This window comes from Rhinatrema bivittatum, chromosome 12, assembly GCF_901001135.1.
Source record: "Rhinatrema bivittatum chromosome 12, aRhiBiv1.1, whole genome shotgun sequence".
Lineage (NCBI taxonomy): Eukaryota > Metazoa > Chordata > Amphibia > Gymnophiona > Rhinatrematidae > Rhinatrema > Rhinatrema bivittatum.
Genome location: NC_042626.1, coordinates 32,606,255 through 32,633,273, shown reverse-complemented (window position 1 = coordinate 32,633,273; position 27,019 = coordinate 32,606,255). Strand labels below are relative to the sequence as shown.

The 27,019-nt window shown below is 43.5% G+C and overlaps 1 protein-coding gene across 5 annotated transcripts in view; it reads right to left on the bottom strand.

Moving 5' to 3' along the window:
- The window catches only part of GRAMD1B (GRAM domain containing 1B), a 230,608-nt gene that overhangs the window by 161,719 nt on the left and 41,870 nt on the right, over positions 1-27,019 (bottom strand). For all 5 annotated transcript variants that reach the window (XR_003852254.1, XM_029573983.1, XM_029573984.1 and 2 more), the window contains exon 4: positions 194-271. Coding sequence is in view for 4 of the 5 variants with exons in the window: in XM_029573983.1 (XP_029429843.1) it covers positions 194-271 (78 nt within the window). In the remaining variant the exon portion in view is untranslated. The remainder of the gene's footprint in view (positions 1-193; positions 272-27,019) is intronic.

The window sequence follows — 27,019 nt, the reverse complement described above, 5'->3', positions numbered from 1 at the left end:
TCCTGTTGAAACGTAAATGCAGAAAAACAGAGGGCAAAGTGTTTGCCAGGGTGGTGCACAGTATCTGATGCTGAGGACTGAAAGTGTTGTTGTTCCGTCCCTCCCAAGTGGGCAGCATTTCTCTTCTGGAAGAAAGCTAAAGCCTGTGCTTTCCGACATCTTTTAAGCAGGGGCTGGTCTGGGGGGAACCTACCTCTCTTCATGGAAGCGGGGACTCAGGTATCGGGATGAGTCATCATCATGACTGCTCTGCTGGCTGCTCTGTTGACTACTGCGAGAGCAAAAAGAACAAAGAAAGAGGTGGGGGTTAAAAAGCGAGACGGAGAGAGAGAGGAGGGGAAGGCAAAGAAATAGAAAGCAAAAGCGTTTGAACTGTGTGGGCTGCTCAGTTGTACCAACTGGAAACATCTCAAACCGCACAGTTGTGAAGGAATTAATAACCACTAGGGATGTGAATCGTTTTTTGACGATTTAAAATATCATCCGATATATTTTAAATCGTCAAAAATCGTTAGGGCCACGATACAATACCAATTCCCCTGATTTATCATTAAAAAATCGTAAATCGGGGGAAGGGGGAGGGCAGGAAAACCGGCACACTAAAACCCCCTAAAACCCACCTCCGACCCTTTAAATTAAATCCCCCACCCTCCCGAACCCCCCCCCCAAATGCTTTAAATTACCTGGGGATCCAGCTGTGGTCCAGAACGGCGGCGGTCCGGAACGGCCCCCTCAATTGAATCCTTTTGTCTTCAGCCGGCGCCATTTTGCAAAATGGCCGCCGCAAAATGGCGGCGGCCATAGACAAAAACGATTCGACGCAGGAGGTCGTTCCGGACCCCCGCTGGACTTTTGGCAAGTCTTGTGGGGGTCAGGAGGCCCCCCCAAGCTGGCCAAAAGTTTCTGGGAGTCCAGCGGGGTTCAGGAAGCGATTTCTTGCCGCGAATCGTTTTCCGTACGGAAAATGGCGCCGGCAGGAGATCGACTGCAGGAGGTCGTTCAGCGGGGGTTCCGGACCGCCGCTGAACGACCTCCTGTCTATGGCCGCTGCCATTTTGCGGTGGCCATTTTGCAAAATGGCGCCGGCTGAAGACAAAAGGATTCAATTGAGGGGGCCGTTCCGGACCGCCGCCATTCTGGACCACGGCTGGATCCCCAGGTAATTTAAAGCATTGGGGGGGGGGGGTTCGGGAGGGTGGGGGATTTAATTTAAAGGGTCGGGGGTGGGTTTTAGGGGGTTGGCTCACGATTTTAACGATTTTTCACGATATTTTTAAAACTCAAACGGCAACAATACGATTCCCTCCCCCTCCCAGCCGAAATCGATCGTTAAGACGATCGAGGACACGATTCACATCTCTAATAACCACACATGAAACAGTCCCAGTTTTCTAGCAGCCATTCTCTGATGGTCCCATACTATCAGTGAACAGTACAGTGCACACTGCACTGTCCAAGAGACCAAGACTATATGGTTGTAAGGACTCTGACTGCACGGTTCTTTTTAGGCTTCAGTACCCTTCATTAGACCCTTCATTAGACCAAGGCAAAAATAAGCAGGAAATGGTAGTGCATGAGCTCTCAAGACCACAATGTTCCTTCTTCACATATGGCTGCAAGGCTGAAGGAAGTATTATTTATAGCAAACGTTTACTGTAGGGGTGGGAATTCTTCAGGAAGTATTGCATGGAAATAGTAATTGATGTGAATCAGCATTGCAGAATTTGAGAAGACAAACTGGTCCTGGAGGAGACTTGAAATGTTGGGAACTGGACCACCTAAAAGATGTTCTGTTCAAGAGAAAAGAAAATTCTTGTATGATCTTGAAAGCTCATGTAGGGCCAGTAAAATGAAACACAACCTACAAAAGGTATCAGTTAGCAGCAGGACTCTGACTTCTCCTCTTGGGAAGTTTCTTGTGTGAGTAAGTTGTGAGTGACTGGGTTGGGCCCATTCAGGTTATTTTTATGTTGTTGTGTTGTCCTTAGTGGGGGGAAGATTAAATAGGTTAGGAAGTTTTTTGGACACTGCTAGCCTTTCTCCTTAGTGAGAAGTGAGTTCCAGCTATGTCATAGGAATTTATTATTATCTGGTCATGAGAGAGAAAGAGAGAGACTATTTATAAGGCCTTCATAGTACTCAACTATTTATTTATTTATTTAGAATTTTTATATACCGACATTCTCGATAGACATATCGAATCAGGTTGGTTTCCATAGAACAAAACACTCGCTGAAAAGGCGTTACATAGAACATGGTTTTTTAGAGCATGGGAACGTAGATATAAAACAAAGTTTCTGATAGCTCGAGGTGAGGTGTTGGTGATGGTTTAGGGATTAGGGGCCAGTTTTACATGCAGAGTGAGACGTACGAACAGCACAATACACCTTGGTGAAGATTTGACGTCATTTGGAGTGATTCTCTCACCCTAGCTTGATAGTACCATGTTATAGAGTCCATCAAGCTAGGGTAAGAGAACATTGTAGAAATCCCAATTTTGTGAGACTTTCCTCACTCCAAATGACGTCAAATCTTCACCGAGGTGTACTGTGCTGTTCGTACGTCTCACTCTGCATGTAAAACTGGCCCCTAAACCCTAAACCACCAATACCTCACCTTGGGCTATTAGCTGGCCCTCCTATGGTGATATAAATAGTTGAATACTGTGAAGGCCTCCTCAGAGGCGCTCTCTCTCTCTCTCTCCCTCCCTCCCTCCCTCTCCCTGAAATGCAATTGCAATCTTTAACACAATTTGTGTTATGGCCATTTCGGGCATATTGTACAGCCTAACGCCAGGAAAAAGGTGTAGTTATTTCTGGCATTAAAACCATGCAATATTGCCCCTCATTTTAATTAATCCCACCCAAACCCCTCCCCAATCCAGCCCCTTCAAAAAAATTGCATTTGCACCATGCAGTAACACAATTATCGCATGCGTTAACGCCATAACGCATTTTGATGTATATTCAGCAGCTAATACAATGTATATTCAGCGACACAGCAAAGCCGCTGAATATATGCATATGTATATACGCACTTAGCCGGATAAGTCTACCTGGCTAAATGTACACCTGCTGTATAGTGTGTTTAAATTTACACATATACTCCAAATATTTGTAGTTAGCCATATAAGTTATATGGCTAACTCGCTCTGCCTCTGATCCGCCGAGTACATTTACTTACTTTTTGTGCATGTAACTTTCAGCCATATAAGGGACTTGGGCCCTGATTCATCAAGGCTTTGTCCCTATAGACACAGAACAAGAGAAAAGCCTTAGTGAATCTGGCCCTTATACAGCTGTTGAATGTGGGTGCATATTCAGCAGCTGCTACTTAGCCACATAAGTCCCTCTTAACTGGCTAAATAGCACTGAATGTGCTTTAAATATCGGGCCCAATATGTTTACTTTATATTTTTGTTTTATGAAATGCATTTATTAAACTATTGTAAACTGCTTGAATGCTGCTTAGGGCCTCATAAATCTGCTACATTTTTTTGAAGGGGTGAATAAGTATGTGGATAAAGGTGAACCGGTAGATGTGGTGTATTTTGGATTTTCAGAAGGCGTTTGACAAAGTCCCTCATGAGAGGCTTCTAAGAAAAGTAAAAAGTCATGGCATAGGAGGCGATGTCCTTTTGTGGATTGCAAATTGGTTAAAAGACAGGAAACAGTAGGTTAAATGGTCAATTTTCTCAGTGGAAAAAGGTAAACAGTGGAGTGCCTCAGGGATCTGTACTTGGACAGGTGCTTTTTAATATATTTATAAATAATCTGGAAAGGGGTACGATGAGTGAGGTTATCAAATTTGTGGATGACAAAATTATTCAGATCAGTTAAATCACAAGCAGATTGTGATAAATTGCAGGAGGACCTTGTGAGACTGAAAGATTGGGCGTCCATATATGTCAGATGAAATTTAATGTGAAGAAGTGCAAGCTGAAGCATATAGGAAAAAATAACCCATGTTGTAGCTACACGATGTTAGGTTCCATTTTAGGGGTAACCACCCAGGAATAAGATCTGGGCATCATAATTGATATTATATTGAAATGTGGCAGTCAAAATAGCAGACAGAATTTTAGGAATTATTATGAAAGGAATGGCAAATAAAATGGAGGGTGTCATAATGCCTCTGTATAGCTCAATGGTTAGACCACACCTTGAATAGTGTGTGCAATTCTGGTCGCCGCATCTCAAAAAAGATATAGTTGCACTGGGGAAATGAGAAGGGTGACCAAACTGATAAATGGCATTTAATGGCTTCCCTATGAGGAAAGGTTGAAGAGATTAGGGCTGTTCAGCTTGGAGAAGAAACGGCTGAGGGAGGATATGATAGAGGTCTGCAAAATCATGAAAGGACTTGAATGAGTAAATGTGAAGCGATTATTTACCCTTGTGGAACATTTATTTATTTATTTAAAAGTTTTTATATACCACACAAATAAGGCATATATATGCCCGTCTAGGCGGTTTACAAAGATACATTCATAATATCAACAATCAACATTCAAAGTAGATTAAAAATAGAAAGTAAAATACATCAAGGTACGAAAGGAATTTTGTCTTAGTAACAGAATGGGTAAAGTACTGTCTTACTGCAGTGATTGTATGTTAAATGCACTGTTAAACAAGTGAGTTTTCAATTTTTTCTTAAAATCTTTTGAATTTGTAGTCAGGTGGATATGTTCAGGTAGAGCGTTCCACAATATTGGGCCTGCCACAGAAAAAGCCCTTTTTGGGATTATTGCTAGGCTTACTGTTCTGATTGAGGGGATTTCCAGAATACATTTGTCCATGGACCGAAGCTGTCTTGATGGTCTCTAGTAATGAGTAGGGGAGTGCATTCTTTTGCAACGTATTAGCAATCTGCAACATATAGGGCCATATTCGTTGTATTCGTGGGGAAGCGAAACGTATCGCAATTCGCACAAATACAACAAATCTTCACTGAATTATTCGGCCATCTAACAGCCCGATCCAGTAAAGTCCGTGGGAGAGCGGACTAACGCCCGCTCTCCCGGCGCGCGCACCGGCCCCTCGCCGGTGCGCGCGATCCAGTATTTAAATTAGGCGACGCGGTGCAAACGAGGAAAAGGAGGCGCTAGGGACACTAGCGCGTCCCTAGCGCCTCCTTTTGGCCTGGAGCGGCGGCTGTCAGCGGGTTTGACAGCCGACGCTCAATTTTGCCGGCGTCGGTTCTCGAGCCCGCTGACAGCCACGGGCTCGGAAACCGGACGCCGGCAAAATTGAGCGTCCGGTTTTCGGCCCGACAGCCGCGGGCCGAATTCAAAATTTTTTTATTTTTTTTTTTTTTTACTTTTTTATACTTTTGGGGACCTCCGACTTAATATCGCTATGATATTAAGTTGGAGGGTGCACAGAAAAGCAGTTTTTACTGCTTTTCTGTGCACTTCCCTGGCGCCGGAAGAAATTAGCGCCGACCTTTGGGCGGCGCTAATTTCTTAGAGTAAAATGTGCGGCTTGGCTGCATATTTTACTTACTGGATCGCTCGGGAATACCTAATAGGGCCATCAACATGCATTTGCATGTTGAGGGCGCTATTAGGTGCCGCGGGTGGGCCGCGTGTTTTCCTCCCCTTACTGAATAAGGGGTAAGGGAAAACACGCGTTCAGAGCAGGGTGACAGTGCGCTCCGACGGAGCACACTTTACTGGATCGACCTGTAAAGGAGCGAATTTAAACAAAACCCCCACCCTCCTGACCCCCCCAAGACTTGCCAAAACTCCCTGGTGGTCCAGTGGGGGTCCTGGAGCCATCTCCTGCACTCAGGCCGTCGGCTGCCAGTATTCAAAATGGTGCCGATAGCCTTTGCCCTTACTATGTCACAGGGGCAACCGATGCCATTGGTCGGCCCCTGTCACATGGTAGGAGCACAAGATGGCGCTGGCCGTATGACATAGTGAGGGCAAAGGTAGCGCCAGCGCCATTTTGAATATTGGCAATACGGCCCGTGTGCAGGAGTACGCTCCCGGACCCCCGCTGGACTTTTGGCAAGTCTTGTGGGGGTCAGGAGGCCCCCCCAAGCTGGCTAAAAGTCCCTGGGGGTCCAGCAGGGGTCCGGGAGCGATCTCCTGCACGCGTGACGTCGGGAGCCAGGAACCAAAATGGCGCCGGCGCTACCTTTGCCCTGTCACATGATAAGGGCAAAGGGCCACCGGCGCCATTTCTCTTAACACAGCCGTGGCCAGAGAGCGGGAGATCGCGCCGGGACCCCCCCCCCCCCCACTGGACCCCAGGTAATTTAAAACATTTTGGGGGGGTTCGGGAGGGTGGGGGATTTGTTTTAAAGGGTCGGGTGGGTTTTAGGGTTGTTTTGGTGTGCCGGTTTTCCCGCCCTCCCCCGATTTACGATTTTTAATGATTTAAAAAAAAAAAAAACAAAACAAAACATGACGATCAGATTTCCCTCCCCCCCCCCAGCCAAAATCGATTGTTAGGACGATCGATCACACGATTCACACCCCTAGTGTTATGCGTTCTTTCCGGGGTAGGTTAAAGATGGTTCTGGTTGTGGCGTTTTGAACAAGCTGTAGAGAATGTATTATTGATATCGGTAAACCTAGATATAGGGAATTACAGTAGTCCAGTTTCGTGAGTATTAAAGCTTGTGTGATTGATCGAAAATCGGGTGTTGATAGTAGAGGTTTGAGGTTTTTGAGCATGTATAATTTAAAGAAGGATTTTTTTTAACTATTTCAGATATGTTGTTGGTCATTGGCAGTTTAGAATCTATAATTCTACCTAAATTTTTTGCATATTTTTTTATGGGTATATGTTGATTTCCGAATGTAAATGTTTGTGGAGGTTGGTTCTGTTTTTGTAGCATTTAGTTTTAACCTAATATGGGATAACCAGGTTTTTATTGTCTTTAGGTAAATATGTAGTGAAGAGAATGTTTTGGACCATGAGTCGAAAAAAGGTATCATAAACTGAATGTCATCTGCGTAAATAAGAAGAGAATACATAACCCTGGAAAATACAAGGACTAGGGGCACTCCATGAAGTTAGTAAGTAGCAGATTTAAAACAAATCGGAGAAAATTCTTTTCACTCAATGCACAATTAAGCTCTGGAATTCATTGCTAGAGGCCGTGGTTAATGATGCTAGTGTAGCTGGGTTTAAAAAAGGATTGGGTAAGTTCATGGAGGAGAACTCCTTAAACTGTTATTAATCATTAGGGAATAGCCACTGATTGTTGCTGGCATTTGTAGCATAGGATGTATTTAATGTGTGGATACTTGCCAGGTACTTGTAACCTGGTTTGGCCACTGTTGGAAACAGGATGCTGGGACTGATGGACTCTTGATCTGCTTCAGTATGGCAAGTTCTTATGTTCTTAGATATGTCATACTGGGTCAGACCAGGGTACGTGAAGCCCAGCATTTATTATTTATTTATGTATTATTTAAAAGTTCTTATATCTGTTACTTCCTAGAACCTGTTCAGCACGGAGTATAGTAAAACAATCATAAACTCAACATTATACAGATTAATACACATAACAACATATAATCAATACACATACATAAGTTCAGTACATTTACATCAATACATTAAAAGTCATGCTTCTTCACCCAAATGCTTCTTCAAAAAACACTGCTTTTAATGCCTTTCTAAACACTTTAAGATCTTGCTGGTGTCTAAGATCAGCAGGCAGCTTATTCCACTGATTTGGTGCTATTGATGAAAAAACTCACTCTCTTGTTTTAGCCCACCTCAACTTTTTAACCAGGGGAATAACTAATAAATTGGTACCCTCAGATCTCAGTACGTGGCTTGGACTATAGAGCTCAATATGATCTCGCAGTACACAGGGAGAGATGATCTTCAAAAGTTTGGAAACAACAGTCAACAACCTAAATCTATTCCTCCATTTCACTAGAAGTCAATGTAGGTCTCTCAAAACCAGGGTTATGTATTCTCTTCTTGAAACACCAACTATAAATAGTTGACTAATATGAGAGCCTAATAAAGATATTCTTTCTCTCTCTCCAGCCCAAAATAGGGAAATTCTTATCTCATTATGAGCATTAAAATTATATTGCCCGTCCCTTTCTGACCATCAATAAACCGTGCCTCACTCTCCTCCTTTCTTATCATTGGAATGCCTGTTATGAATCACTTATATTTTGTAGTAATGTCATAGTTTGCTCATTCTCTTTTGACCTGAGGAAGAGAGTATTAGCTCCTGAAAGCTAGTAAGAAGTCCAATAAAAAGGTATCACCTCATATATTTGTTGTTTTTGTCTGTTAACCTTTATTTCCTTGCAATGAAAGCCTAACAAGAGCTCTGTCAGCTTTACTTGTGGAATTACTGTTTCTATCCACACGATGGTACTCTTCCCTTTCAAACCAAAAAACAAAAGATCAAGTTAGGCGCAGACATGCTCACTAGAGAGACTGCTGCTCATGCTAGTGCTAGGGTGTACAGATGTCCACGTGAGAGGCGGTAGATGATGTGTAGGTGACAGTAAGGACAGCAGGAGGGGTGTAGGGGACCATGGGAAGAAGAATCAAGGGTAGAGCACTGTGAAAGCAGTCACAGGCATACAGGTAACCATGAACACGGAAGTCAAGTAGAGAGGACAGTGGGAATGGTAATGGGGTGCAGCTGACCATGCTAACTGTGAGAGTGATAAAGGTGACAGTGACAAGAGAGAGAAGAGTGTAAATGACATGAGGCTCAATTCATCTAAATTATTTTTGAAATCTGGGGATGAATAACAGGAAAGCTATCCAAATAGCAATTCTCCTAAAAAAAAGATATTTGGGACATATTTTGGGCAATTTGTGATGGCAATGCGCACAAACGCACACAGAGGGAGGATAAGTGTCAAAACCATTTCTGTGGGCAAAACAGAGCTTTACACACTGAAAGGAGCTTTCAGAAACTTGCCCGGCCTATATGCACATAAAAGGACATGCATAGGGCCTCTGTCTAGTTTTACTTGCAGTAGGAGGAGGCGTTTCTGGGGCAGGTTTGAGAAGGGATTTGCATATCCCTTGAATTTTCAAAGGAATATGCAATATTTCTCAGAAAAGCTATCCACCCAAATCAGAAGGTGTAAATGTATGTGGGCAGTTTTTCTGAGAGAATTTTCAATGGGAAGGTTTGCGCGTACTTTTTACTTTGAATATTAGTGTATGGGCAAAATGTATCCAGAGACTTTGCATCAATGCAGGCAGTTTTAAAATTACCCCCACACTATGCTTATACATAAGCACAGAGACAGCCATGCATTAATAAAGAAGCATGGAAATGCACTTGTGTATGGCTTTAGCCCCAATATACCAAACACAAGATTCAGAGATATTTTATTAATTTAGTACAATGTTTACTATAGTAAATAAATGATAGCCAATCACAACACGTGCCTGGGAAGGAAAAGCAGAGGCTCAGCAATTCGCTGAACAGTTTGGGCTCGTTCTTGCCTATGTCACAATCTTACAAGGCTTATATACATTTTTTCCTGATTTTCTTTGCCAAGTATTGATCTTTTCTAAATGCATCACTCTGACCTGGTTTCCTTTCCCTAGACCACCTGCACCCAAACATTCATTATCTTTCTTTCATGTCCAAATGTTTGTTCTCCTCCATGGCTTGTACGAAGACATCTATCATCTCTTACCAATGTCTGCACGTTCCTTTGTAGTTGGCTTCCACACCGACTACACATGTATCCTATGTGGGTCATTCCCATGTCCTTCACTCCTCGCTGACTTAGCCAATATCCTGCAGCCGCATGTACTGTCACATATTGGCACACAAGCTTAGTAGGACACAGTTCAGTAAGCAGCTTTATACAGTTGCCCACACTGTGGCACAGTCTCACAAGCTGACAGAAGAATAGCACTAGTAAGTATTCATATCCGAAGGAGGGACCTGTTATGGTCTCAAAAGTTCACCTACTACATCTTTGTTCTTGGTCCAATAAAAGGCATCACAGCCTATTAAGGTTGCACATTTGTTCATTTTGTTTCGTTTCAATTTCTATGCATTAATTTTTTTGAATGCAAATGAAAAGAATTAGTGGCACTAAATCAAAACAGTGTGCACTAAATCAAAACAATGTGCCTACTGGAAATTAGTGTGCAAAAGGAAGATAGCTCTCAAAACTGCTCAGGTGCACCCATGTATGTGTGTAAATGGGCACGCGGTAATTTACTACTATATTTCATAATCTGCACGCAAATGATATGCACAGGCTATAAAATACGAGTACATAAGCACGCATACATGCTCGCAAATGTAAAAACCGTGAGCTGTGCAAGTTGGGACTTAGCTGGAAAAGTAGTGGCCCTTACATGGATAAATTCCAATATATGCAGTTAAGTGATGGCACTTGGCCAAAGAAGTCTGAAAAGCCCCTTTCTTGTCTATCTAATTAGCCCTTTTTGGGCTTACCCAGGTATGTAAGATAGCCAGATAAGTCTAAAAAAAAAAAAAAGTGCTGTTTATCTGGATAAGTTCAAATTTGTCCACCTAAATAGTGGTAAAGATGCTACTTAGCCGAATAAGTCAGAATTTAGCCAGATAAGTATGCGCAAATGATATACCTGCCTATGTGAATTTTAAAGGGATGCACAAATAGATTTTACTCACAATATTTAGATGCATTTACCCCCTGTAGGTTGGCTTTTACATGCGTATTTTCCAACGTGCGTGTGGCAATGAAATGACCGGTTTTACCACTTAGTCTACCCGTTCGCCCAGTCCGGCTGCAGCTCGTAAAGACCCCTCTGGCTCTTCATCTTGAAATCCATTTCACCCAGACCCCTGCACCCTGATTCCCCCCCCCCCCCCCCCCACACACACTTTTGCGATGGCTTGCACCAAATATTGAGCGAGGGTAAGTAAAAGACATGCACGCGTTGCTTTAGCAAACGGTTAAATAGCAACTTATATGCGTCACCGATGGCCCCTCCCCAGAACGCCCCTGGTCCGTCCCTTTTTTACCCTCACAAATGTACTTGCGATCCCCGACAGACGTGGATATGTTGTGGTTTTTTTTAAATACCGTATACTCGCATGCGTCCCGTTTTACGTGAGCAGGTGCTATTTTTTACACCCGCATCTTTTGAAAATTCACCTTGGGAAAAAAAAACAAACCATTTGTGTGCACTGAAAGGAAATGAAACAAAAGAACTAATGAAAGTGAAAAAAAAAATTAAAAACAGAATTGTTTTGGCTGCATATACCTACAGCCTACAGATGTTATTTGTTTCTCCAGGACTGAAAAAGCTACTAGAACATGATGCAGACCAAACAGAGTCAGCGACAATTAGGAGTTTGCGCTCACTCTGCTTTGAATTCCTTTTTTCTTTTTTGAGTTCTGGATTGAAGTTTGCTGCTCGACCTGCAAACCACTTGTGCATAGATTGCTGTGTGGTTGAATAAAGCACAGTTACCTACGCTTTCGCCAAGAGTAACTCACGGTGGGATTATTTCTTTGGCCTTTGTCTCTTCTGACCCAACCCAAGGGAGTTTTACAGAGAATAAGAGACACCCTCACCACAATACATACTCAGACAATACATCACGCCTGTAGAAAGCATTTGTCTGGCTTTGAAAGCTCATGTATATCATCCTCTCTGGATCAGTCTTACGTTGCTCCAATAACAGGTATCACAGACACGCCTGCAAACATTCCTGCAGGCAGATGAGCAGGCATGAATTAATGCATCACAGACATGATACAATATACACATGCATACATATACATAAACACATACATATATTTCATTATACACACACTCAGAGAAACCTTAAGAGAAAAAAAAATGTTCATCGTCACCCTCTCTTTCCCGTCACTATTTTCCCCTTCCTCAAATGTTTATGAGCCATGGTAAAAAAAAGCACATTAGGCTAAGAAGGGGTGGATCAGGGACTGAGGCAAATAACAAGGCTGACTGCGCACGGGATATTCCTGCTGAAAGTAGCTTAGGCTGCAGAATTTCAGTGGGGGCCTTCCAAAGCCCAAACAACCCAGTGCTGTACATCCATCTTCCACTGCCAGCTTACCAGGAAGGCCAGTGGCGCATAGGGTGGTACGGATGGAAGCTTTCACTTTAGCACCTGTCACAGGAGAGAAGATTTTACCCAGGGGCACAAAAACAACTACTCTATAAATTAAACCCACAGAATCATAAATGGTGAGGCTAACAGCAGCTGTATTCAGAATGTATTCATCTGCGATCCAGAACTGGAATGGATCACCACCTACTGGTGGACATTATGGCTGAATCTCAGTCACCATATTTAAAAGGAAATAGGGCGAGGGAGTTATTTTACAATGAATGTTTATGTTGCAAACATTAAAATAAAAAACAGCAAAGCATTAGAAGAATATAATCATGTGTGAGTGCACATGTATATATGTGTGTGTGTGTGTGTAGAGAGGTGTAGAGGAGGGCAAAGGATGAGGGAAGGGGTAGGACAGTGGAATCAGCTTGTTAAAAACAGACTCACAGAGGCAGTTAGAAACCATCTTCTTGGCAGGAGAGAGACAGGAACGCAGCTGAGAGCTTTTCATTAAACAGATGTTTTCTCTCCTGAAGCGACTAACTTCTGGCAATGCAGAAAGGTTTGGGCTTTGAGTTCTATTATTTACGATTGCTTACAATTACAAAACTGTAATACTGCGAACTTTAAAGAAGGTTAGTGACAGATTGAACCAACAACTAAAAAAAATCAACCAACACTTGAGGACTGATGGAAGAGGCTGTAATTCCAAGTAAGCAACAAACAGAAAACAAGAGAGAGGATGGTAGAAAACCACTTGGAAATGCTACAAATGCTCAGTCTATCCAACAAACTCACTGACCTAGAAGCCACCATGATGGATGAGGACATGGGTTTGTTTACTAATGGTCATTAAAAGCACGAACTAATGTTTGTTTTAATCCATATTATTTAGCATGCATTTTTTTAAATCTACTCAGTGACTAAGGGGGTAATAGTCAAAGGATAAACATGGGTTTATCACAGAAAATAAGCCCTTTGAATATTGTGCATCCTCGCTGCGGGGAAAAGTATGCATACCGTCCAGAATGGTAGATGCTTTTCCTCGCTGCGGGGAAAAGTATGCATACCGTCCAGAATGGTAGATGCTTTTCCCCATGGGGAAAAGTGGCAGTGTTGGGAGTGGCCTGGCAGAAGTATTCATGGAGATTACATGTTGAAATATCCTGATTGGCGCAATACCTTGAAGTTAGTGGGTTACAGGATCATAGGCAACATGACTTGCCCTCCAAATCTGACTGTTTTCTTTGATGATGTGATGACAGCGCAGTTTATTTATGTAAAAGACATCACCCGCACTGATTACAGTGATCCAGGCAGGGAGGCAAGTTGAAAAGAAATGTGAGAAATTACTTTTTCACTAAGACGATGATGGACACCTGGAGCAGACTTTCAGTGGAAGTCACAGGAGCCAAAACAAATGTTTATGGACCAGCCCAAATGAGGTCTTTTGCTACCCAGGTCAGCTGGGGCTGGGGATGCTGTGGAGGCAGCGTTCACAGTCCCTGAGGGGAGGAGGGAGTCAGAGTCATTGCTTAAGGGTGACATCTGGGGTCTGGATTCAGGGACCATGATCGCAGGCTTCCAGATGGAGTTCTGGTGCATGATTCCCAGGTCAGGACCATCGCTTCAAAGATCAGACCAGGCCAGTGTTTCCCAAGCAGTGTGTCACAGCACAGTGGTGTGCCTTCAGACCCAATCAGGTGTGCCATGGAAAAGTCACAACTGCCTGATGCTCAAACCCAGACCAGCATCAGGGCTCTGTACTCAGCATCTCACAACAACAAAAGACACCAGCAATGGCTCTCAAACTTGTAGAACCTCCTTTCTGAGAACATGTGTAATCTCGCCTGCCCCTTTTTGTAACTACAGCATGAGTTCCAGAGTGTGGTAATCGATAAGCAGCATGCAGAGCATGGATAGCTGGCCCCACTCTGTGCAGATACGCATTGCACACAAAACCCTATCACCCCTTCTTTTGAATCCTTTCAGCCTCTGCCTTACCCTCAGGCTGAATGAGATGTGGTGAGCATGCACTGTGCACTCGATGTGACTCACTTTGAGTATGGAATAGAATGGGTAAATATAAATTGGTTATTCTTTCAAAAAATACAAAGACTCAGAGGCACTCCATAACTTAGTAAGTAGCACATTCAAACAAAGCTGAGAAAACTTTTTTCACTCAACCCATAATTAAGGACTGGAATTCATTACCAGAGGATGTGGTTAAGGCACTTAGCATAGCTGGGTTTCAAAAAGGTTTGGACAGATTCCTGGAGGAGAAGTCAATAAACTGTTATTAACCAACTAGACTTAAGAAATAGCCACTACTTATTGCGCAGTAGCGGCATAGGATCTATCTAGTACTGTTTGGGATCTAGTCAGGTACTGTTGGAAATGCTGGGCTTTATGGACTCTTGGTCTGACCCAGTATGGCAAGTTCTTATGCTCTTATGTTGGGAGCAGCAGCAAGTGAAGGAGCTCTGGCAGCCACATGCAACAGTCGAGATAACAAGCTCAGCCGGCTGCCTGCACCACACCAACTTCTCCCTTCGCCTGCACTTGTATATAGAGGGAGATGGTCCATCTTGATGGGTTCATGTGTGTCCTCATTCACTCTTTCCCATTGTTTTACAATTTGGGAGAGAGACTGGTAGGGTTTTCAGTGCTTTCCTAGGATTTCTTTTGGCCATACGAGTCCTCTCTGTGTCTACACTGCCTACTCTGTGGAGGTTGGTGTGCCACTCGACATTTTTGTTAATGTAGGTGTGCTTGAATGTGAGGAGGATGGTAAACATTGGACTAGGTATATTGGGGAGCAAACATCCTCTGGTAGTTGCGAATGAAGGCTCAGGGTGCCAGTATCTCATCCCTGGCTCCAGCTGAGCTGGATGCCCAAAGGACAAGGAAACTGCTGGGACAAAAAAAAAACAAAGAAAAAGAATTCAAGCAAAGGGTCTTTAGTAATAAATAAAAGGAGGTAAAAAGACCGTAAATGCATTAAAACCATGGCAGCCCAGGAGACAAGCACAAATGGACATATTTAATTGGCCAAAATGGTTAAATGGACATATATGTCTCTATTTCCAATATATTTAAAGACAAATCCTATAAGCTCACATAAAGTTACCCACCCAAGATCAGACTCTATAACAAGGCAAAATACCCCAGTACCTAACAGAATTGATGCAAAGAAAACAGGAACTATCTCTCAAGCTAAATACCCTAATGATTTATAAGCAAAGTTAAAATATTTCAGATTATTGATTTAAATATGGAACTGGAAGAAGAAGCAAGTTTAAGCACCAAGAATTTCTTTAAAGAATACAAAAGACATTATAAAGAAATAGAAGCAGTCAGAATGAACAGGGAAACTCTGACAGATAAGCAGTATATGACAGAAAGCTACTGCACATAGTTTCCAAAATAGCAAGCAAGACAGAAGAGGAGTCACCATAACTGTTCGTCTGAATTGCCATTAGAGGCCAAAAAAGGAACAGAAAAATTCTGCAGGAACCTAAACAGATTAATTTACCAGACAAGAACTAGATGGGCTACATCTAGAACAGCTGTTTTATCAGTGACATATTCATATTCGATGAATCATTAAGGGTTGGAGAAGCATTGTTCTGACTTGCGATGTGGCTACTGTCAGGTCAATGTTTGACTTTGAAAGTGGTGGCAAATTCCTACCAGAGATTAGAGTCAAAGGAGATTGATGGTCTCCCTAGGCTCTAAGTCACCAAAAAATTTATGTTGTAAATTATTTGGGATGAGTAGCTGTGCCAGCAGTCCAAAAACCAAAAACCAAAGGCTGCAGAAAGGAGATGGTGGTCATTATGGATGCTCCCTCTGGATAAGACATGGAATATGAAGGCAGTGACACACCAGGACTATAAGACTCAATTTGCTTCTTTTTTGTACTGAGGTAGACCACAGTTGATCTCTAGCTTTCCCTCCAACGTTTTCACAAATAAGGATCCACTTTTCTTATCCCATATCTTCTTTAAGTCAGTTTCTGCTTTTGCCTCCAACACCTCCACTTGGAGGCTGTTCCCAGGCATCCACCATGACAAAAGCCAGGTAGCCCCAGTCAGAGACTTGCAGGTAAAGGGAGCTGGGTAGTGGAACGTGTTCCATTCCCAAACACTGTGGAGGTAAGAGAGGCAGAGGGGTTAGAGTTTCTTTCTAGTGAGAAAAATCTGCCTTTAATCGTGGCTTAATGTTGCCAACAACTGCTGCTATCTCATGCTCTGGATTTTTTGTTTTTCTCCTGATATGCTGACCTCCTTAAGGAGCGCAGTCAGCTTCACCAGGAGCAGGAATGGAATTCCTTTGGTAAAGTGTGCTTTGTTGCCATGGTGACACAAATTCCTAAAATAAAATTCATCATTAGGAGCCTGTAATGCTCTCCATAGGGAATCGACCGTGAATGCAGCCGTAATCCAGCACGGCCAAATCCTGATAACGAGGCAGGAGGGAGAGATCGGCCTAAGCCGGCATGGCCCAGAGCCAGAGCAGTTCAAGAGATGAAGGTTTAGAAGGGAAGTAGAGAGGGGAATGAGGCCGAGAGGAACCTGGGGACCTCGAGAGGGAAGCAGATAGGTGACAGTGTATATGGGTTATCCAGGCCAGGGGAGGAATAGGCGGACTAGGTAGATGAGAGCAATGCAAAGGGAAGCAGCAAGACGGGGAGAGAGGAAACTCTAGTACAGGGCTTTAGACTGTAGCCGATTACAGTTCTAGAAAAATTAACCACACTCAGTTTTGTTTTGTGAGAGATTAACTTCCTGGGGTTTCCACAGTGGCTTTCATTTTACCGCCTCTAGCAGATGCTAAATCTCCCTTGGTTTCTTTCTGATGCAGTAAAGGAATGGAGGGTGTCCTCTCTTTCTTTTTTGGTTCCCCCCCTCTCCCTTCTTCTCTATTCTTTTGAGCCCCTGGATGCAACTCATTTGTTCTCTGCTGGAGATTAAAGGTAGCAACATTATCGTGTTCAAACAGGCATGATAACATATTTACTGCAGTTACAATACGTTACTGATTAAATGTATCCGCTGCTTACAGAGGCAGGCACGCAACTAACCTAGAAACTGCAGGGGGGCGAAGAGGGTATTCATAACCAGAGCCTGTGCAAAGAGGAGAGACCCCCATGAGAATTCAGGTAGCGAAAATGTGTTTTATATATCAAGAGGCAAAGACGTTTATACAAGAAATCAAAGTATGCATATACACATACATAAGAAGAATCACTTGGATTATATACTGAAGTGCATACAGAAAAATCAGGAATCGGATCTATCTCATAGGTGCAGAACATAGGTAAGGAATAACATACACTGGGGCCTTACACAAGGACCACTTCACAAGCTAAAAGGAAAACTAGTACATGTTAAATGGGACAATATGCAAAATAGCTATTATTTGCTTCACAAATTGCTGTTTTTTTTCTGCATACTTTTATGCTTCCAACGTTACTTAAATTCATAGATAATAGGCAACCGTGATGCAAAATTATGCCAAGCAGCTTATTAGCTAGGAGTGCATAGCTCAACCACATATGGAAAACCCCTTCACAAATACTATTTCACAAATAAATTAACTACACCTCAGTGAGATAAGGTTAAACGTTTATTTGCAATTATCTGTAGGAAAATTACTACGTTATTTTGCTACCAGGTTTTTTTGTACAGAAGTCTCCGTAGCAAAACAGCAGGTGCTGTTTACTAAAATGTTGGTGAAGTTTGGCACATTTTAGCATATCAGCCTCATTATCTAGTGAAAAGCAAGCCATATATATCTATCTATATATCTATCTATCTACCTAGCTATCTATATATATATATATATATATACACATATCCTACAATGCTAAGATACATAAAGTATATTAATTATACTATTACTTTCTAACCCTATCCTGAAGGTATACTTAATCAATCAGGTTTTCAGGATTGCCATAATGTATGTGCATGAGATAGATTTACATACACTGGGTTTCCATTGTATGCAAATCTATCTCATGAGCATTCATTATGGAAATCCTAAAATACAGACCGGTTAGGTGTGCCTCCAGGAGAGGGTTGAGAAACACTGCTAGTAGTGAACATACATCTGTAAACCAGATTTACTACTATATGGTGACATATACTTTGGCAAACTTTATATAGTGATACACATACACCCTACTGAGATAGAAATGCATTATAACAAGAATAGGCAATGCCGATCCTCAAGTGCCACAAACAGGACTGGTTTTCAGGATATCCACGAGAGCAGGCAGTGTATGCAGCTATATCCTATGCATATTCATTGTGGATATCCTGCGAACCAGACTTGCTTGCAGCTCTCAGACCGGAGTTGCCTACCCCTGCATAGTACAGTAAAACTGGAACACAGATCACAGAAAGGTCTTATCGGTAGTGGAGGTGGGGGCGGGGGCGGGGATTGTCCACTCTGTCTTTGCTTAGAACATTGGGGGTATTTTTCAAAGAGTCTGCACAGTCAAAAACTACTCGGGCGGTTTTAAATGTGCATACTTTATGCAAATTTCCATAGAGCAGCAACCCTGGGTGTCTGCCTTTAAAAATTAGCGTAAAGTGCTCATGTTCCAAATGCCCAAGTGACCGGAGATGGTGCATGTTGCTTTCAAATGTCATTTAAGCACACTCTTCAACACACCTTTGGAAATGGCTCCTCACAGCCCTGCAAAAAGGATGCATACTATGAAGCCTGCCCATACTTTGAGCCAGAGTAAGGAAAAAACAAGCATTTGTTACTGTCCAGACAGATGAATCCAGAACCAGTGGATTATGCGCCTCTACCAGCAGATGGAGATGGAGCAAAGCTGACATCACAGTATATATACCCCTGTAGTGACATCTGCCTGCCAGTATTCTCTGTCTCCAGTAGATGGTGGACATACATCTCCCTACTGGGGATTGTTTAAAGTTTTCAGAAGGAGAAAAGAAGAAAGAAAATTAATTTGCCCCGCTCTCCTGTGGTGATACCATAAGGTCCCTCCCTCATTTGAGAATTCCTGAGGTGATAGTGGATTCCCTCAGATGAGTGCCTTGGTCCGGTAGCTGGTTTTCAGCCAGCATAGACTTAGCTGTAAAAGACAGCTGAAAGGCAAGCAGGTGCAGTAAGCCGAGCGTGGCGGTGATGGTCTAATCCCTCTCCCCCCACAGCCGGAGACTGATTCTGTACTCAGCCAGGACGGGCTGAGCTCAGGTAAAGCTTAAAAAAAAAAAGAGAACTGAGATAAGAGTGGTTTTTGTAGGGCTTCCTCCTTTCTTCAGTCTCCGTGCTCAGCGCACTGATCCAAGATTCGTTCCTGCCTCCGAGGAAGTTTGAGGGATGTGGGCAGCCTAGCAAGTTGAGCAGCCCTTTTGGGCTAGGCCCCACTCTTAGGCTTTTCTCCCTGCACAGTGTGGAAGGCCACTGTAGTGTTTTTGTGCGTTTTCCTGCAAGTTAGCCTGTCCTCTTCAGGACCGTCAATTCATGTGAGCGCGTTCGGCTGTGCGTCCAGTTGTGCTCCCAGTTTTTCGACGCTTAGTTGGACATCTGTTTGGGTGTCCAGTTAGTAGCAGTGACTAATTTAGGAGTGCGCTTTCCAGTACACACAATCTGGGCAGCTTTGAAGGCACTCAGTATGTATGTATGTATTTATTTATTTATTTGAAACAGATTTATTTTCCGCCCTTCCTACGTTCAGAGTGGGGTACAATGTGAAGCATAAACAGATAAAAGAAGGAGAAGGGGGAAGAGGACAATGCACATATCTTAAGATAAGGGGGAAGAAAAACACAAGCATTTAAGGAGTAGGATCATTTGGGAAAGGGGGAAGAGATTCATTTGTGGAGGGGGTGGGGTGAAAGGAGGAGAGAATTAAGTAGCATCCTCCAAAGGGGGCATATTGGGGGTAATCCATTATCATTTAGGTTGGGGAACGCTTTCTTGAAGAGACAGGTTTTTAGGGCTTTTTTGAAAAAAGTCTTTTCACGGAGACATCTTACTTCAGGAGGTAGGCCATTTCAAAGGAGTGGTCCTGCAAAGAAGAAAGCACACATTCTGGTTTCCACAAGGTGGGTGAGCTTTGGATGAGGAGTATCAAGTAGCATTTGGTTAGATGATCTGAGCGGTCAGGAGGGGACGTTGATTTTTATTGTAGAAGAGAACCAAGGGGAGTCAAGGTTGTGTATCGAGGAATGAGAATCATCACTAGCTTATATTGTACTCAGTAGGAGATAGGGAGCCAGTGAAGAAATGGGTTTAAAAAAGGTTTGGATAAATTCCTAGAGGTTAAATCCATAAACTGCTATTATGGTAATTAATAAGCAATAGTAGCTTATGATCTATCTAATGTTTGGGTACTTGCCAGGTACATGTGACTTGGATTGGCCACTGTTGGAAACAGGATACTGGGCTTGATGGATCCTTGGTCTGACCCAGTATGGCATATCTTATGCTTATGCTTATGGGAGTACAGGTGAGACATGATTGAGCATGGGAGTACTGGTAAGGAGGCTTGCTGCTGAGTTTTGTATGATTTGTAGTGGGCGTGTAGCATACAACAGTAGACCTGTCAGGAGAGAGTTGCAGTAGTCTAGCCCAGAAAATAGTATGGATTGAAGGACTGACCTAAAATCAGTAAATTCAAGAAGGGGTTTGAGGTGATGGAGTAGGTGCAGTTTGTAGAAGGAGGAGTTGGTGATAGTTTTTATATGGTTGCACATAGAGAGTGAGGGGTCGATAATGACTCCCAAGTTTCGTAAACATTGGGAAATTGAGATGGCATGGGAATCAAAGGAGATATGATTGGGTGTGTCAGCAACAGGATGGTGGAACAACACAATGATTTCAGTTTTAGATATGTTTAGCGCTAATTTGTTGCAGTGCAGCCATTTTTTAATGGATGTAAGGCAGTTGGTGAGGAAAGATTCAGTCTTAGCCCAGTTTCCTTGAGAGGAAAAAAAGAATTGGATGTCATTGACATAAATTTTATTGTTTGGATAAGTTATTGGAGGTTTGGATAAGTTCTTGGAGGAGAAGTCCATTAATGGCTATTAATCAATTATACTTAGGGAATAGCCACTGCTATTAATTACATCAGTAGCATGGGTTCTTCTTAGTGTTTGGGTAATTGCCAGGTTCTTGTGGCCTGGTTTTGGCCTCTGTTGGAAACAGGATGCTGGGCTTGATGGATCCTTGGTCTGACCCAGCATGGCAATTTCTTATGTTCTTATGTTCTTAACTCCAAGGTCATCGAGGATGCGGCATAATGAAGTTAGGTAAAGGTTAAACATATGGTGGAGAGAGCAGACTCTTGGGGTACTCCAGAGGTCAGAGGTGTCAGGGGGGTACTGGAGTCAATTTGGACTTGTTGCACCCTGTTGTTACGGTAAGAAGAGAACCAGACCAACACCGAACCAGTTATCCAGAGGAGCGCAGCCTTGAGAGTAGGATGGAGTGAATGACCATGTCAATGTCTTGGTCAAAACCCCATCTCACCATGTAAAAGCTGGATAGCAGTAGCAGTTCAGTGCTCTGATGCTTCCTGAATGTGAACTGGTATTGGTTGAGGATATTATTTGTATCAATGAAGTCAAAGAGTTAGTGGAGAACTGCAGTTTCAAGTTGTTTAGCCATGAAAGATAGGAAGGAAATTGGGCAGTAGTTGGAGGTGATGGTTGGATCAGAAGTCAATTTCTTGATAATGGATCGGACTGAGGCTTGTTTTAAGAGATCAGGGATGACACCAAGTTGTAGTGATCAGTTAATGAATTTAGTGATGAACAGCGCAATATCCAGCTTGATAAGTTTAAGTAGAGATGTATGGCACTGGTTTAAGTGATTAGATGAAGGTTTCAGGTTAGTGATAATTTCACTGGTATCCGATGCAGTGGCCTTGGGTGACCAGGACACCGCCAGATTCTTCAGAATTGGATTTATTGAAGGTGTTAATAACAGATGCTATCTTGTTGATGAAGTGGGCGGCAAATGTCCCTGCAATGTTCATTCCAGGGATGGGGGGATGGGGGGGGGGGGGTGGCAGTGAGAGTAGAGGTGGTTGAACTAGGGTTAATTAAATTCTTTACAGAGGTAAATAGGTCTCTGGGGTTGTTTTGTGAGGCCAATAATCTCTTGTAGATACAGTATAGGATTTCTTTGCAGAGTTTATGGCCTCTTGATAAGATGTTAGTTTATCATTGTATAGAGTTTTATTCAATGGGGAAGGGTCTTTCCTCCATTTCCTCTCTTGTCTCCTCAGCTCTCGCTTAAGGGATTGGAGCATGGTGTTATACCATTGTGCAGATTTTGTTTTTTGTTGAGTATGGTTTCAGAGGAGTTAGCTTGTCGAGGGTTGATGTAAGGGATGAGTTCCAAAATTCCAAGAGTTCTTCAGGTGAGTTATAGGAGTTGCTATCTAGAATCAGAATGAGGTTGGATACAAGGGACTCTGGGTCAATATGGCCTCGTATCATGGATATGTTATTACTTCTATTGGAGATTTATTTGCAGGGTTTGGGTTTAAGGGCAAAGTTGATAAGGAAGTGGTCACTCCAAGGAATTTCAGTAACCGTTGTGTTCAGATCTTTTACATGATAGCTCTCAGGGTTCACAAATATTAGGACCAAGCAGTTGCCTTTATTGTAAGTGGGGGATGAGATGATGTGTTCCCAGCCGCAAGAGAGAAGGGTGTCGGACAGAATGTTGGTAAGGGATGAGGTGTGTGAGGCTGGTGGGTGGAGGTTAAAGTCACCTAGAATTATGATTGTAGACGGATTCAGGTTGAGATTAAGGATAGCCTTGTACAAGGGGAGTGTGTTTTTGGGAAGGAGCCCAGAAGGGCAGTAGGTCAGACAAAGGTTAATGTGTTGGGATTTCAGGCATAGCATCTCATAAGGAGCAGGGGTGGAGTCATCCAACATAGTGAATTTCATGTGAGATTTAAAGAAAACAGCCAAACCACCTCCTCTTTGTCCTATTCTCAGTTAATGAAAGTAAGAGAAGTTAGGTGGGCAACAGTGATTGAGAATCGGGATGTCATATTCTTTTAGCCAAGTTTCGGTAATACATAAACAGTCATAAGATCCAGAGGTGAGGAGGTTGTAGATAGCGGCAGATTTTTCAGTAATGGATTGTGCATTAATGAGCACAAAGAAAAAGATAGAAAAATAGGATGCAAGCTGGTGAGTTTAATGTTGGTGAGAGTTTTGGGCGCTCATCGAGGCTCAGGGTTGTATGCTTAAATTTTGTACACTTAAATTTTTGGATGTCTATTTTTTGCAGAGCGAATTCAGCTGGACGTACACCTTTCAGTCGCCTATTAAGCATACTGACAGACTGATGGCGCCTATAGCTAAGAAACCTAAGCACCTTACCCTCTGTGCTGCTTGCCATATTCGGGCATCTCAGCCTGGCGTTCCCTCTAACTTGTGCCAGCGCTGCTTGGAGGCTCAAGAAGAACTGCCTTCGTCTAATTTTACTAAGCCCGGTTCTTCCCAGCCTGTTAAGGACCTTGAGAAAGACGTGTCAGAAGGCGCACCTGATCTTGGAACTCCCTTAACTGGTTCATCAGCGGGGAAAGGTAGTCCAGTGGGCCCAGGAAAGGTGCCTCCTGGTTTCGGCATGGATCCGTCTGCCTTTTCGTGGGTGGAATTTTTTCAAGGATTGCAATCCTTTCTTCAGGTGCAGTCCTCAGCCCTGGCCAATCTTGCCAGGTCAGAGTCACAGATGGTGATCTCCTGCACGCCTGGTGCTGCAGTTAAGCATTGAAGTACTCCTAGATCAGCAGCTGGCTTTCCCGTTAGGGACCTGGATGGCACAGATGATGAAGCAAAGCCTTACTCCCTGGTGGATAGCAAAATTTCTTTGGGATTGAACCATATAGGACTATGTTGTGGTTCTTTCATAAAGATGAGTTACTGGCTCTGATTTCCCAGACATTAAAGATGCTGGGTGTCCCTGGGGCTGAATCCATGTCTAAGCCAAATAAAAATCCCATTTTGAGTTCTTTACATAAAACTTCTTATTTTTTCCATGTTATGGAGGCCATTCAAAAATTGACTGATCTTGAGTGGGGCACCCCGGAGACTAATTTCAAAGGGGTATGAGTTTTGGAAGGCCTGTACTCCTGGATCCAGTGGCGAGAGAGTAGTTGCATTTTCTGAAAGTGTATGCTGCCACCAAGCGGACGACTATCCCCCTGGAAGGAGGAGCAGCCTTGAAGGATGCGCACAATAGAAAGATTAATGCCATTCTTAAGCAAGCATTTGAAGCAGTGGCAATGACTTTGCAGATATCTTCTTGTTGTTCCCTAGTGGCTTGCTCCTGCTTACTTCTCTCTCAGGAGGTCAATGAATATGGTGTGAATTCCAGGGCAGTGATGGAGCCAGCAGCCATCTTTTTGGCAGATGCGGGTTGTGATGTGGTCACATTTCAGTCAGAGGGGTGGCTTTGGTAATAGCAGCCAGGCATCAGTTATGGCTGAGAAACTGGTCAGCCGATGCGACCATAAGGCTAACCTTACGAAGTTGTCCTTTGAAGGCTCACTCTTGTTTGGGAGCGAGTTAGAAAAAATAGCCAATAAGTGGGGTGAGTCCCTGGTTCTTCAGTTGCCAAAGGATAGGAAGTAGATGCTGTGTACCTTTAGCATAGAGATTGTGCTAGGGGATCCAAGCATTTTCGACCTTGCAGAACAGTAGTCATTCAGGGGACTCAAGCTTTCGGTAGGTCTCAGTTCTTTTGACCCAGATAGCCCAAACAGGGTGCAGGCTTGGCCAGTGGAACCCCCCGAGTCTTCCAATGAAGGTATGCCAACCCATCTCCGGGAACAGGAGATAGGGAGGTGTCTCTCGTTTTTTATCAGAAGTGAGTCGAAATCATGTCAGATCAGAGGATCTTGGATGGATATGCGCTGGAGTTTCTCAATGTTCCTCAGGACGTGTTCATGGTGTCGCCTTGCCGCTCCCCACAGAAGAGGCAGGTGGTGGAGTGTACATTGTCATGGCTCCTCAGTCTGAGGGCTGTGGTTCCAGTGCCCATGTTTCAAGAAAATACGGGTTGATATTCTATTTATTTCATTGTGCCCAAGAAGGAAGGCTCTTTTCGTCCCATCCTGGATCTCAAAGGGGTCAACTGTCATTTGTGGGTGACTCATTTTCACATGGAAACCTTGCGCTTGTGCAGTTTGGGTAGTTTCTGACCTCTTTGGATCTGTCTGAGGCAGACCTGCATATTCCCATCTAGCTGGAGCACCAATTTTTTTCTGCGACTCGCAGTTTTGGGACATCATTATGTTTTGAGCGCTGCCTTTTGGTCTGACCACCACACCCAGCAGGCAGAGTCTGGACCCAGGAGAATGGGTATTGTCAACCAAGCTGTTTCAGCTATTGGTGGATCCCTGGATCCTTCCGTTTCTGGATCTGCTGGCAATTTTTTGCAATGTGAAGAATCCTTGATTCTTCAGTTGCAGGAGAGATCCAAGATCATTGGGCATCAATGCTCTCATGCAGGAATGGCCGGAGGGCAAGCTGCTGTATGCTCTTCCCCTGTTGCCCATATTGGGCAGAATGGTTGGGAGGGCCAAGAGTCACAAAGGGATGATGCTTCTGATGGCACCAGATTGGCCCAGGAGACCATGGTATGTGGATCTGTGAAGGTTTCTGGTAGACTCCCCCCTCCAGTTTCTGGAGCACAGGAATCTGTTGCAACATTGGCCTATTCTTCACGAACATCCGACTCAATTTTGCCTTATGGTATGGCCCTTGAGAGGGCTTGCTTGCTGAAATGTGGAAATTCTTCTGCAGTGACTGCCACCTTGCTATGAGCGAGAAAGTTCTCCACTTCCTTAGCCTATGTTTGGGTTTGGTGAGTGTTTGAGGCTTGGTGTAAAGATCGAGGGGTTCTTTCTTGGTCAGTTAAGATCCCGCTCATTTTTAAATTTTTGCAGAATGGATTGACTAAAGGGTTGGCCCTTAATACCTTAAAGGTAAAGGTAGTGGCTCTTGCATTTTTCAGGGGTCAGGTGAATAGTGGACCATTCACCTGACCCCTGAAAAATCCAGATGTGGCCCGTTTCTTGAAAGGAGTGAAACATCTTCATCCTCCCATGCAGTTACTGATGCCCTTGTGGAGTTTTAATCTGGTTTTGGATTTCTTTAGCGGGCCCTACATTTCGACAGATGAGTAACCTTTCCTTGCGGTTACTGACCATGAAAATGGTGCTTCTTGTGGTGATTTGTTCTGTGCATAGAATATCCGAGCTACAGGCCTTGTCTTGCTGGGAGCCATTTCTTCGAGTGACTCCAGGGGCGATTCAGCTGCGTACTTGTTCCTTCCTTTTTGCCAAAAGTTGTCTCAGAATTTCACTTGAACAAGTCCATTTCCTTGCCTTCTCTGGCTAGGGAGAGAGATGCGGAGGAATATCGCCTGTTGCAACCCTTGGATGTTAAGAGACATATCGTGAGGTATCTGGAGGTTTCTAGAACTCTCAAGAAGATGGATCGCCTGTTTGTCCTTCACAGTGGAAGTAAACAGAATGAGCCGGCTTCACAGGCTACAATAGCTCACTGGATTAAGGAGATAGTCATGGCCGCAATGTGGATGCTGAACAGCCATTGCCTAGTCAGGTTAAAGTTCATTCTAGTAGGGCTCAGGCAGTGTCATGGGCAGAGGTTAGATTGTTGTCTCTCATTGACATTTGCTGAGCTGCAATATGGTCCTCCTTACACACACCTTTTCCAGATATTATTGTCTGGATGTGCAGGCCCGGGAGGACACAACCTTTGCATGTGCAGTTTTGAGTGGACTGTGGGCAGCCTCCCTCTCTATTCGGGAGAATAGAGAGGGAGGCTGCCCACAGTACAAGTTGGAAGAATCCAACTTGTACTGGATTCTTCTGCCTGGATGCTAAGAAATGAGAAATTACTACTTACCTGATAATTTTCTTTTCTTTAGGCAGACAGAT